At 36.4% G+C, this 14885-nt stretch overlaps 1 protein-coding gene and 1 pseudogene across 1 annotated transcript; both read left to right on the plus strand.

Annotated features, from left to right (window-relative positions):
* The first annotated feature begins 236 nt into the window (after window positions 1–236).
* Window positions 237–1920, plus strand: LOC107775537 (putative late blight resistance protein homolog R1A-10). The gene is made up of 2 exons (XM_075220815.1): window positions 237–1215; window positions 1394–1920. The coding sequence occupies exons 1-2, from the start codon at window positions 237–239 to the stop codon at window positions 1918–1920; spliced, it is 1506 nt and encodes a 501-aa protein (XP_075076916.1).
* A 9086-nt stretch (window positions 1921–11006) lies between these two features.
* Window positions 11007–14713, plus strand: LOC107775536 (putative late blight resistance protein homolog R1A-3; annotated as a pseudogene).
* Window positions 14714–14885: the final 172 nt, after the last annotated feature.

Here is a 14885-nt window from a genome sequence, read left to right on the forward strand (position 1 = left end):
TGATTTGATTAATTCCTAAATGCACAATTAAATCCTAAATATGCATGCAACATGTATTTCTTATATTTTATGATTAACTACAACAAAGTAAACATTTACGGACAAAAATAATTACCAAAAATGTCACGCAAATTCTTAAAATTGTACTCGAAGGTAACTTGTTTTATTTTCGATTTCTTTTGGAGTAATTTCCGTGAAGCAAAAATCACGTGCTCACACTCCTGACCACTCGAAACATGGAAGTGGCTGAATATGCTAGCTCAGGTAACACTTCTTATCAAATGCGCCTTTTAAGTTTTAATGAAAGTTGGGGTTTACAGCACAAAAAAGTCTTTGAGAAAGATTGTTTCTCTCCTGAATTTGAAAAGATTGGAAAAGAAATTACATTAAAATGCGGAGGATTACCTCTAGCAATTACTGTGATTGCTGGATTTCTCTCCAAAATTGGTAAAACATTGAATGAGTGGCAAAGTGTTGCTGAGAAAGTAAGGTCAATGGTAAGCACTGATGTTGACGTCCAATGCATGAGAGTGCTTGCTTTGAGTTACCATCAGTTGCCACATCACCTAAAAACATGTTTTCTGTATTTTGCAATCTTCCCAGAGGATGAAGAGATTTATGTCGATAAACTTGTGGAATTATTGGCAGCGGAGGGATTTTTGAAGGTAGAAGAGACGAAAAGCATAGAAGAAGTGGCAGAAAAATGTCTACAAGATTTAATAGATAGAAGTTCACTTTCCATCGATTATGAGATATTTTTTGGAGAGACGAAGTATTGTAGAATACATGACGTGATCCGTGAAATCTGCTTGAAGGAAGCTCGAAACATGAATATAGAGAATTTTATTGGAGAAAACAATGGTCAAAATCCAAGTGCACTATCCATTCATTTTTCCTCAAATAGTCGAGGTCGGACCAGTACCCAATTGAACTACCGTATTATTGGGAAAAAATTGGCTAGATCGTGTCCTAATAATGAGGCTCGTTCTATTTTCTTTTTGAATAGTAAGTCAGGGTTCATGTCAGAGTTGTTGCCTTTCAGGCTAGTAAGAGTACTAGATCTTGCATTAATGAACTTTATTGTTTTTCCCAGTGGGTTACTTGATCTAATTCACTTGAGATACCTAGCTTTGCGTCTTTCTCCTAGCGTGCATTACTATCTAGGAAAAGAGACTCCCTCATCAATAGATATTCCTCCTTCCATATCTAGACTATGTTATTTGGAAACTTTTATTATTTGTCCGCCACCTTACGAGGAACTTACGGCACCTCTATATCCTTTGATATTACCGTCGGAAATTTTGACTATGCCACAACTGAGGCTCCTCCTTTTGGGCTGGACTTACTTGCATTATCATTATCATGATCTTTCTAGAAAGCATTACACCTTCAGGTGCTGCTCCACTAGATCCTTTGAGGTTTCTGAAAATGCGAGGTCCAAGTCCTACACATGCTGTTCCACCTTTGCTCCTACCTCCTGCGGATGCTTTTCCACAAAATCTGAAGGCATTAACTCTTTGTATGACTTGTTTGTGGTGGAAGGATTTGAGCATTGTTGGTAAATTGCCCAAACTCGAAGTTCTTAAACTAATAGGTGATGCCTGTAAAGGCAAAGAGTGGGAAGCAGCGGACCATGGTTTTCCTCGCTTGAAGTTCTTGTACCTGCGAGACGTGGATTTTCAATACTGGAGAGCTGGTTGTCATCACTTTCCCTTCCTTGAACGACTAGCTATTTTATATTGTCCTTATTTGGATTCAATCCCTCAAGATTTTGCAGATATAACCACGCTTGCTCGTATTAGTTTAACTGGGTGTCCAGAATCTTTTGGGAATTCTGCCAAGCAAATTCAACAGGACATGCTAGACAACTATGGTAATTCCTCCCTTGTGGTCAATATAGTAAGACATCTTCTTCCTTAAATTTAATTATTATATCATTCATTTACTTTTAACCATTTCTCCATTTAAATTACCATATGATCACAAATAAGAATCTGATCTTTATTTAAGCCACTGAGTTAAATTATACCTTTTCCCTATTATACAATCATTTTTTGTTTAAATAAAAAATAGTTTTTGTAATCCAAACTACACATTTCCAAAGTAAGTGTAAGTTTTTAAAAAAAAATTGTTTCCTGTGAAATTGTTTCAACAGTAAAAATCTGCTACAACATATAATTCTTTATAGCAAGCTGAATACAATAACCTTGATAATAGAACAATAATCTTCTTTAATAAGTTAAACTGCATTAATATTATATTCAAATCCGTCCAATAATGTTGTGCAAGTTCTTTTACCTACATGCTCTGTCTTGCTATAATTTTCCCTCGTTCCTTAATTTTGGAAAATCTAAATATTTTTTTGTTTTCTGCAGAAAAAGGTGATGACCTATTAGGTGCGTCACTGATTAGCCAATTCTATGAAAGAAATGTCAATTCATAACTTAATTGTATATGATTTTGAGTATAGCCGTCTGTCAGTGTTTTTTTAAATGCTCCAAATTTTATGTACATATTTAGCAATTCCAGTTTTGGTGGATTTTTGATTTATATGTTCTAAATTTTGGTAGGTCAAAATTGGAGTTTTGTTTAGTCTTTTCTAGATGTTGGTGGATTATAATAAAAATAGACCTGTATAAACAAGGAAATCAAAACTTCTCATTCAGTGATCTGCAAATTTCTTTTGCGATGGTGGCAACAGTTAGTCGTGAAAGTTGATGATAGCTTCCCTGACTTTCACATTACTGCATTTTCTTTCTATATATTGTTATGATTATGCATGTTTGTCTTGGGCCGATGGTCTATCGGAAACTGCCTCTCTACCTGCATAAGGTAGGGGTAAGGCTGCATACTAAGTTTATAGTTATTGTTGCATCACTGAACATGAGAAAATTATAACAAGTATCGGCGCCAACAAACATTGTCCTTATAAGGAAATAGAGCAGATTGGTGTAAATAGATGGTATCCAAAGGATTGGAGCAGTATGCTGATCACAAGTGAACCATATGAAAGTAACAAAGGAGATATTATGTCCTGATGCAATTAATTACTTGAGCAAAACATTGGTAGTAGTTTTTCATTTGGTTCTGTCTTTTTATCATCAATCAAAAGTATATACTATATATTACAAGATAAACATCATATTTTGCCTCAACGAATAGCTCTAAAAATCGATATTCTGTATAACAGTTCTCTAATCAAACTGAAAATACATTAACTAAATTAAATATTCTGATCAAACAAGCTTTAGCCTTGGCATATATAATTTTGAAGCAGAAATACAAGCAACAGATGTTCCATACTTGTCTTGCATGTCCTGTTGAATCTGCTCGGCTGAAATCCCGATAGCTTTTTAACTGAAAATACATTAACTAAGAGCAAGTGTGATTATATCTACAAAATCTTGGGGAATTGAATTCAAATACCAGCAACCTTTGAGAAATAGTTGACTCTTTCAATTACTCACTCTCTTAACTATTTTCTCCCTAACAAATTTTAGCCATTTTATTGTGACGGTGGTGTCTGGATCAACAAGTGCCACCTTGAGTATTTTATTGGATCCTCCAAACACTCTTGTTCAAATCCTTGCACTGCAAATAAGTCCCACGATAACGATATGTTGTATGTATGTGATAGGACCAAACCTATTGTTGTATGTGAAAGTAGACAAAACAAAAGAAAGAAAAATCAAAAAGAGATGAAAATATGATGTAAGCGCTTACATCGACATTCTTGTGATATAAGCGCTTACCTCGACATTCTTGTGATATAAGCGCTTACCTCGACATTCTTATGATGTAAGCGCTTATATCGGCATTTTTATGATGTAAGCGCTTACCTCGGCAGGGCATTCAAATGCCTATAAATAGGGATCTACGTTTTCATTTGTAGATCATCCCAAAACTTCTTCTTTCTCTCTTCAATTAATAAAGAGCTATTCTTTGTGTGGTCGTGGAGTATGCAAAAATTGTCGAACCACGTAAATCTTGTCTTGTCTTGTCTTGTGCAATTTATTGCTTTTCTCTCTTAAATATTATTTTCCTTCTATTAGCTTGACATGCTTCCCAACAACTGGTATCAGAGCACAGACAGTGTATTTCTGATAGAAAAGTATAGTATTGGTGCAGGTACTATTCACAAGAATAGTGCGACACTATTCACAAGCACTATTCACATAAATTATTTTTTGTGAAAAATGGCATCGGAAGAAAGGAAGGTTAAGATTGACAAGTTCAATGACAAAGATTTTGGATTCTGGAAAATGCAAATATAGGACTATTTGTACCAGAAAAAATTACACTTACCTCTGACCGAGGTGAAACCGGAGACTATGTCCAAAGCGGATTGGGATCTATTAGATCGCCAAGCTCTTGGTGTGATTCGTTTGACGCTAACACGAAATGTGGCGTTTAACATCATTAACGAGAAGACCACTGCAGGCCTGATGAAGGCGTTATCAAATATGTACGAGAAGCCATCTGCTTCAAATAAAGTCTATTTGATGCGTCGATTGTTCAACTTAAAGATGATTGAAGGTGGATCAGTCACAGAACATATCAATGAGTTTAATACAATATTAACTCAGTTGAGTTCTGTTAATATAACAATTGATGACAAAATCAGGGCGTTGATTCTACTATCATCTCTACCGGAGAGTTGGTCTGCAACAGTAACTGCAGTTAGCAGTTCATCAAGAAGTACCAAACTCAAATTGAATGATATTAGAGACTTGGTTCTAAGTGAAGATATTCACCGAAGAGAATCAAGTGATTCCCCAGGATCTGCTTTTAGTACCGAAAGCAGGGGGAGAATCAACCAAAGAGGACAGAGTTATGGTCGTGGCAGATCAAAGTCAAGGAGAAGAGGACAATCCAAAAAATCGCAAGGACATTACTTGTTGGAATTGCGATAAAAAGGGTCACTACAGTAGCCAGTGTAGAGAACCAAAGAAGAAGAAGGAAGAAAATTCAGCAAATATAATTGTTGAACAAGTCGGTGATGCACTAATTTGTTGTGCAGACAGTCCAGTCGAATCTTGGATTCTGGACTCAGGTGTATCCTTTCACTCTACATCATGCAAAGAATTATTGCATAATTATATTGCTGGAAAATTTGGGAAAGTTTATCTAGCAGACGGCAAATCTCTCGACATTGCCGGAAAAGGTGAAGTTCATATAAAGACTTCACAAGGCACGCTATGGAAATTGCAAAATGTACGACATGTTCCTGGCCTCAAGAAAAATATGATATCTATGGATCAGATTGACGATGAAGGATATACAACAACATTCGGCAACGGATTGTGGAAGATAACCAAAGGGAATTTGGTTGTGGCACGAGGCTTCAAAAGGGGAACACTGTATGCAACTGCAATAGAAAGAGATACTATAGCAACAGTTGATCATGGTCATGATACAACATTGTGGCATCGGAGGCTCGGGCATATGAGTGAGAAGGGAATGAAGCTTTTGGCATCCAAAGAGAAGTTGCCAAACCTAAAACATGTTGAATTAGGTTTGTGCGAAGATTGCATTTACGGGAAACAAAAGAGAGTTAGTTTCTCAAATGTGGGAAGGACGCCAAAGAAAGAGAAGCTGGAACTAGTGCATACAGATGTGTGGGGACCAGCTCCTGTAACTTCTCTAGGAGGCTCACGCTATTATGTCACCTTCATTGATGATTCTACAAGAAAGGTATGGGTTTATTTCTGAAAAATAAATCTGATGTGTTTGTTACCTTTAAAAGATGGAAAGCTGAAGTTGAAAATCAGACAAGTCTTAAGTTAAAATGTTTGAAGTCTGACAATGGAGGAGAATATGATAGCCAAGAGTTCAAAGCATTTTGCTTGGAGAATGGGATCAGAATGATCAAGACAGTTCCTAGAACACCAGAACAAAATGGTGTTGCGAGAGGATGAACAGAACCCTGAATGAACGAGCCAGAAGTATGAGAATACATTCTGGATTGCCGAAGTATTTTTGGGCTGAGGCTATTAACACGGCAGATTACCTCATAAATAGGGGATCCTCTGTACCGCTGAATTTTGATATTTCTGAGAAGGTATGGACAGGAAAGAAGGTAACTCTCTCACATCTGAAATTTTTTGGTTGTGTTGCTTATGTGCATGTAAACTCTAATAATAGAGATAAGCTTGATCCTAAAGCCAAAAAATGTTTCTTTATTGGATATGGTGATGATAATTTTGGTTATCAGTTTTGGGATGATCAGAATAGAAAGATCCTAAGACACATGAATGTCACATTTAATGAAAATGTGATGTACAAGGACAAGCTTGAAATAGAACCAACCAACACCAGCAAACAGACAATGTCTGAGATAGTTGAGTTAGAAGAAATCTCAGAAAATGAAGTGGCTAGAGGGATTACAACTGATTCTGAAATTGAAGATGAAGAACCAGAAGCCGAATTTGAAGAAGAACTAGAAGCCGAACCTGGATCAGAACCAGAACCGGAACTAGAGATAGAATTAAATGCAGAACCAAATCTGGAATCAGGACCTGAATCAAATTCGGATTCTGTTACTCATGAACCTACATTGAGGAGATCTAAAAAAGTCACGGATGCTCCAGATAGGTTAACTCTCTCTCTCTTCACTATTTACTTCTTACTGATGCTGGAGAACCAGAGCATTTTGTTGAAGCAATGCAGGTGATAGACTCTGATAAGTGGAAGCTAGCCATGAAAGAAGAGATGAATTCTCTTCAAAAGAATAAAACATGGATACTTACGGAGTTACCAAAAGGAAAGAAGGCATTGCAGAACAAGTGGGTGTACAGAGTCAAGGAAGAGCATGATGGTAAGAAGAGATACAAAGCACGATTAGTAGTAAAAGGCTTTCAGCAGAAGGAAGGAATTGACTACACCGAGATCTTCTCTCCTGTAGTCAAATTAACTACTATCAGGTTGGTGCTAAGTATCATAGCTGCAGAAAATTTGCATTTGGAGCAGCTAGATGTTAAAACTGCTTTCTTGCATGGTGACCTTGAAGAAGACATCTACATGAAGCAACCTGAAGGTTTTCAAGTTTCTGGTAAAGAAAACCTTGTGTGTAAGTTGAAGAAGAGTTTGTATGGTTTGAAACAAGCTCCCCGACAATGGTACAAGAAATTTGATGGATTCATGCATAAAAATGGTTTCACACGATGTGAGATGGACCATTGTTGTTATATCAAAAATCTTGATGAATCCTATATTATTTTACTGTTGCACGTTGATGATATGCTAATTGCAGGATCTAGCATAAATGAGATCAATTTGGTTAAGCAATAACTGGCAAAGGAGTTTGAAATGAAAGACTTAGGACAAGCTAAGCAAATGTTTGGGATGAGGATTAGCAGAAACAGGTCGGAAGGAACCTTAAAATTGTCTCAAGATAGATGTATGCTATGTCCAAAGTCCAAAGTGCGTTTTTCATGTGCTTCCAATGCTTAATACAAACAGAGTAAAAAGATTTCATTAGTATTAGGAAGTCATTGCAAGCCAAGAATGAACAAGAGAACCAAAACCATTGTCAGGTAACATTTTTATTAGTCGAAAATCATGGGACTCACTCATTAATTCACCGTATAATTACATGACCGTGGTTAATTTAATATATGTATACCAAAATTAAATGTGGTTTATATATAAGCTTCTTTCACATGATCATGGTTAATTTATGCATATTCTACCACATTTAATCATTTAACAATAGTAAATTAACATGGCTCGGAGAAAATAAATGGTGCAAATATTTTAGACTACAAAATCAATTGACTCACAGGAGTACCCATTTTTCCTATAAGCTTCATCAAATACTCACCAGACAACTACATTCAGTGGCAGAGCTATGTATGGAGAATGAGTTCAATTGAGTCCTCTTTGCCGAAAATTATACAACATCTTTAGAGAAAAACATTTTTAAATATACATAAAACTTATAAAATTCCGTTTATATTAAGAAAACTTTTAGTGTAACGTTTCTCTAATCCCCTTCTTCAAATTTCATCATAATCACTAGAAAACTCGTAACACCACCGCCCAATTCCAATAAAAATACTCCCTTAGCTTGTAAATAATTAAATTTAGAAAGACATCACAAAAATCTAATTCTAACTTACAAACATTTAGAAAGAACAAAACAGAACTCCATTGAAATGGGAATTACTAAATTGCACATTAGAGCCAGTTGTGTGATATACAATATGTAAAACAACATGGAGGATTAAAAAATTACAGGACAAACTATATAAAAGATGATATACAATTACATTAAAACGACATCCAAAAAACAAACCCATCCTACCTATGCCAAAATTTAGAAAAGAAAAAGAATTCACAAGATGTCCACTCAAACAGGTAACTTCTGAATCGATATTTCTTTCAGAGAACTAGCTAACCTTCGGTACACCTTAAGGTCCTGGCCTGTTTTATCCTAACAAATGAAGGATAAAAAATTGTCTTATTTGGTCCGTCTTTCGGTACATGCATAATCACAACAATATATAGAAAGAAAATGTAGTAATGTGGAAGTCAGGAAAACATTAGCAATAACAAGATGGTAAAAAAAAAAAAAAAACACAAGCAACATCGAATATTAATATATAGCTCTAATTCATAGATATCTAAACTTTTTATACCTGTATGGCACTGCTTGTTATAATTTTCAATTGTTATTTTATTTTGGGGACATAATTACATTTTTATTCTTTATTTGTTTGCAGGATAAAATAGGCCATGACCTAAAGGTGTTTCGAAGATTAGCTAGTTCTTTGAAAGAAATATCGATTCAAAAGTCACATATTTGAGTGGCCATCTCCTTCCTAATTTTTTTTCCTTTCTAAATTTTAGCATAGCGGGTCGGATGAATTTTGATGGCCTGTAATTCAATTGTATGTTATCTTTTATGTAGTGTCTGTCTCTGTCCTATATAATTTTTTATCTTCCAATTTGTTGTACATATTATAAAACACACAACAGGCTCCGCCATTGATCAAAATCTATAACAAAATCTTAGTAATATATATAATCATTAAGATGTTATCATTAACAGTGTGGAGCCAAAATTTTCATCAAAGGATGTCAAAATATAATTAGTTACATCAAAAAGTCAAGAGGAGTTAATGTATAGTAAATATACATAAAATAAAAAAAAATTATCTAGCAATATAGGTAATTTTCAAGCGAAGCGACACCTCTTGGTTCAATGTGGCTCTGCCACTGATCATTGACTTTCACTACCAACGGTGGCCACCATCCATCATTATCAACTATCACTACCCATCACTCACAATCACATACCATCCTCAATCACAACCACCACCGTCGAATCATCGCAGTCAACAATCATCACCACTAGCCACTTGTCACAATTTATTATTACCAACCACCGTTATTACATAACTATAGTCACAACGACAGTCAGCACATCAACCATTATTATATATCGCCAACCATAGCTATCAACCACAACCACCATTAGCTATTACTATCATCCACTACAATTGTTAGCGGCCACCACCAATCGTCATTATTAACTGTTATTGCTAGCCACCATCACTACTAGCGACTATCCATAACCAACACCACCACTAACAACCACCCTAGTCGGCACCCACAACCACCACCAACTATCATACAATTAATCACCCGAAATTATCCTGAGGCCCCCGAGACCTCAACCAAACGCACGAACAAGTCATATGTCACTATCCAAATTTATATCAATCCTTAGAAAACCTAAAACAACATTGAAATGACGAATCAACCACGGATTCAAGCCTAAGAACTCCAGAAACTCTAAATTTACGCTTTCAATCAAAAAGTCTATCAAATCTCGTCCGAATAACCTGAAATTTTGCACACACGTCACATTCAACACTACGAAGCTACTCCAACTTCCGGAATTCCAATCCAATCCTCGGATCAAAATTTCACTATCGAATCGAAAACTTCAAAATTCGACTTTTCGGCATCTCAAGCTAAATTAGCTACGGATATCCAATACACAATCCGAACATGCCCCTAAGCCCGAAATTACCCAACGGAGCTAACGGAACCATCGAAATTGTATTCGAAGTCCGTCTTTACACTGTTCCGACTACGGTCAAATTTCCAATACTTAAGCTCTCATTTAGGGACTAAGTGCCCCAAAACTCTCCGAAACTCAAAACCGAACATCCCTGCAAATCAAAATAGCAGAAATAAACATGGAGAAAGCAGTCAATAGGGGATCGGGTCATTAATTCTTAAGATGACCGGCCGGGTAGTCACATATCAGTGATAGCGGTACACCCTCTTCCCACCTGACTTGGTGAGCTCTACTTCATTTCTTGGTCATGCATCTTTTGTTCCGTGTGTATTATGTTTTGAGGTATAGCTGGAGCCTTGTTGCCGGCACTATCATTATACTTTTTTGTATCTATTAGAGGCTCCGTAAACATAGTGTGGGTTGTGTATTGGTGTCGGAAAAGTCAAGTTACTAATGTTGTATGTGTATTACATGTTCCACTTCAAACTATGAAGGTATTTGTATTTTGAGACTTAGAGTAACCAATGGTAATGGATTTGGGGTTGTTTATGGAATCGTTTTGGTGTTTAATCAATGAAATGTATCTTCTCTTTATTTTTGGGCGAGTCGGGTCGAAGGAAATCTAACAGGCTTGCTCGGTCGGGTATTTTGGTTGATCGCCGGTCCCGCTCCCCGAGATCGGGGCGTGACACATACCATCCTCAATTACTGGCTTTTGTGCTGATTTCTTGGAGCTGAGCAGGAAATTGGATAGTAAAATATTGTAGCTTTTGGCATAATGGAAGTCTTCCGTCAATTTTACTCCAATAATGCCTATGGTGGAGAGTGGAGCTTTCCAGCTGGAATATAAAGCAATGTTTTTAAACAAAAGAGGTTCTGCCTTTTTCTTGTGATTTCAATAAACAAAAGAAAGACCTTTCCACTTTCTGTTTTTAAAATTGAGAAATTACCAACTTGTAGAAATTACACAACACAAAGAGGTTCTGCCTTTTTCTTTATGCACAAACTCCCAATTGCATCACATACACACTGCGAGATATTCTACTTCTTCTCTCTGCAGAAACATTCCTATTTTTATCACACATAATTATGGCTTATGCTGCTATTACTTCTTTTATGAGCACCATAAATCAATCAATGCAACTTACTGGATGTAATTTGCTGTCATTCTATGAGAAACTTGAATCCTTGAGATCTATTATGGAGAAACCCTGTAATATAACAGAGGATATTGAAGCGCTGACAAGCTTGGAAGCTGAAATCAAAGAGGTAGTATTCAATGCAGAAGATAAGATTGACTCGAGATCAATAAAAGTTCTTGATTCAAAAACACCAACTTTACGGAGCAACGCTTTCTGGAAACTCTGTTGTTGCTTGGAACAAGCAGTAGAACGCATTGATTCCATCATGAAGCAGTGGATGGCGATACGGGACTGGTACACTAACATCAAAGGTTTGAAAGCACAAAAGTTTTCTCTAGCCAGTATACCTGAACGTGCTGTAGAGCCCGAGAATATTATGGTTGGCCATGAAAGTGAGTTCGAGATGATGCAGGATCGACTTGCAAGAGGATCAAGTGAACTAGAAGTTGTCTCGATTGTAGGGATGGGCGGCATCGGTAAGACAACTTTAGCTAACAAGCTTTACACTGATCCATTCATTATGTCTCACTTTGACATTCGTGCAAAAATTATTGTTTCACAAGAGTATTGCGCGAGAAATGTACTACTAGGACTTCTTTCTTCTATAAGTGGAAGGACTAATGAATATTTCGAGCAAGATGATGGCCAACTAGCAGACCAACTGCAAAAGCTTCTAAAAGGCAGGAGATACTTGATCCTCATTGATGACATATGGACTTCAGAAGCTTGGGATAATATAAAGTTATGTTTCCCGGACTACACCAATGGAAGCCGAATACTCTTAACCACTCGGAATGTGGAAGTAGCTAAATATGCTAGCTCAGGTAATCCTCCTTGTCAAATGCGTCTTTTAGATTTTAATGAAAGTTGGGATTTACTGTACAAAAAGGTCTTCGAGAAAGATTGTTTCTCTTCTGAATTTGAAAAAATTGGAAAAGGAATTGCATTAAAATGCGGAGGATTACCTCTTGCAATTACTGTGATTGCTGGACTTCTCTCCAAAATTGGTAAAGCATTGGATGAGTGGCAAAGTGTTTCCGAGAAAGTAAGTTCAATGGTAAGCACTGATGTTGACGTCCAATGCATGAGAGTGCTTGCTTTGAGTTACCATCACTTGCCACATTACCTAAAAGCATGTTTTCTGTATTTTGCAATCTTCCCAGAGGATGAAAGATTTATGTCAATAAACTCTTGACATTATGGGCAGCAGAGGGATTTTTGAAGGTAGAAGAGATGAAAAGTATAGAAGAAGTGGCAGAAAAATGTCTACAAGATTTAATAGATAGAAGTTTACTTTCCATCCATGATGAGAAATTTTATGAAGGGACGAAGTTTTGTAGAATACATAACGTGATCCGTGAACTCTGCCTGAAGGAAGCTCGAAACATGAATATTGTGAATTTTATTGGAGAAAAGAATGATCAAAATCCATGTGCACTATCCATTCATTTTTCCTCAAATAGTCGAGGTCGGACCAGTACCCAATTGAACTACCGTATTATTGTGAAAAAATTGGCTAGATGTCCTAATAATGAGGCTCGTTCTGTTTTCTTTTTCAATAGTAAGTCGGGGTTCATGTCAGAGTTGTTGCCTTTTAAGCTATTAAGAGTACTAGATCTTGCTTTAATGAACTTTATTGTTTTTCCTAGTGGGATACTAGATCTAATTCACTTGAGATACCTAGCTTTGCGTCTTTCCTGCATTACTATCTAGGAAAAGAGACTCCCTCGTCAATAGACATTCCTTCTTCCATATCTAGACTATGTTATTTAGAAACATTTATTCTTGGTCAGCCATGTTACGAGGCTCCACGACATCCTTTGATATTACCATCGGAAATTTTGACTATGCCACAACTGAGGCACCTCTGTTTGGGCTGGAATTACTTGTATTATCATGAGCTTACAGATAACAGTTTGGTTCTGAAAAATTTGCGATATCTCTCAATGTGGAATCCTTGGTATTGTACTGGATCTTTCTTCAGACTATTTCCCAATTTAAAGGTGTTGCAAATATGGGGTGTTGAAGAAGACTTCCGTAGTCGCAAGGACCTCTATGATTTTCGTTGCTTAGATCAACTCGAAGAATTGGGATTTTGTATGTCTCATGCAGATTATCATGCTTGCTTTCTAGAAAGCATTACACCTTCAGGTGCTACTCCACAAGATCCTCTGAGGTTTCTGAAAATGCGAGGTCCAACTCCTCCAGATGTTGTTCCACCTTGGCTCCTACCTCCTCCGGATGCTTTTCCACAAAATCTGAAGACATTAACTCTTTTTAACACTTGTTTGTGCTGGAAGAATTTGAGCATTGTTGGTAAATTGCCCAAACTCGAGGTTCTTAAACTAATAGTTAATGCCTGTAAAGGCAAAGAGTGGGAAGTAGCGGACCACGGTTTTCCTCGGTTGAAGTTCTTGTACCTTGAAGAAGTGGATTTTCAGTACTGGAGAGCTAGTTGTCATCACTTTCCATGCCTTGAACGATTAGTTATTGGAGGTTGTTATTCTTTGGATTCAATCCCTCGAGATTTTGCAGATATAACCACACTTGCTCATATTGTTGTATGGAGTTGTGCAGAATCTGTTGGGAATTCTGCCAAGCAAATTCAACAGGACATGCTAGACAACTATGGTAGTTCCTCCCTTGTGGTCCATATAGTAAGACATCTTCTTCCTTAAATTTAATTCTTATATCATTCATTTACTTTTAACCATTACTCCATTTAAATTACCATATATAGAAATCTCTGTAGAGATCAGTTTTGTTTTCTGTCCAAATTAGGATAGAAACCTCATTAACCAATCACTAGTTAGTTTACATGTGACATGACGTGCTTGATAAATTTTCCCAATCTTGAAATGCTCAAATTGAATATCCATGGGTTTTTTAGGTCAAGAGTGATCCATTTATTATGATCACTCATTTTGACAGTGAAAAGTTTGGTTATGAAAGTTTTTCTGTTAGGATTTGAAATTATTATGTGTCAAGTGGAAGTTAGTTCAACAAATCCTAAAGACCATAAATGAGACAATAAAAGAGAAATATACCAAAAGAAACACAAATATTTAACGTGGTTTAATTCCTTCTAAAAGACGAAAAACCCAATTATTGTAAATATGTTGTCATGTTTTTCAAGAGATAGGAAAATCAAACATGGTAAGAAAACCAAGACAAATATGTAATTCTTATATCTTTCTTTAGACTGCTTTGCGATCTAAAGAAGTTGCAAGTATGTGGTAATGAAGTGAGGGGGATTTTGAATTTTTGATTAAAAAGTTCCTTATATAACAGGAGCTCGAGTTCAAGCCTATAGAGGAAGAGGAAGAGGAAGACGACAAAGAAGAGGAAGAGGAAGAGGAAGACGATGAAGAAGAGGAAGAGGAAGAAGACGAAGAAGAGGAAGAGGAAGACGATGAAGAAGAAGAAACATATTGATCAGCTTGAGGAATTGAAATATCAAATGAAAATGTCATTGGTACAGTTGCTTTGATCTTTCTCAAGATCAATAAAAATAAAATTAATCACGATTATACTTCATAAATTTGGCCATCAACATTATCTCTTTTGTGCTTTAAAGATTAAGAACTACTCAAGAAGATATAATGTCTTGGGAAAATATGTGATCACAAATAAGAATCTGACTTTAACACAAACACAAACACAAACTTATTCCCCATTCCCCCTTCATTTGAAATAGACAAAAACACAAACTT

The sequence above is a fragment of the Nicotiana tabacum genome, chromosome 8, assembly GCF_000715075.1.
Source record: "Nicotiana tabacum cultivar K326 chromosome 8, ASM71507v2, whole genome shotgun sequence".
In the NCBI taxonomy this organism is placed as follows: Eukaryota; Viridiplantae; Streptophyta; class Magnoliopsida; order Solanales; family Solanaceae; genus Nicotiana; species Nicotiana tabacum.

Bases quoted from the DNA above. Each gene is read 5' to 3' on its own strand.
- LOC107775537 (XM_075220815.1), top strand. From the start codon at position 237: ATGGAAGTGGCTGAATATGCTAGCTCAGGTAACACTTCTTATCAAATG. The intron at 1,216-1,393 runs GTTATTTGGAAA...TTACACCTTCAG, and splicing joins TCCTTCCATATCTAGACTAT to GTGCTGCTCCACTAGATCCT.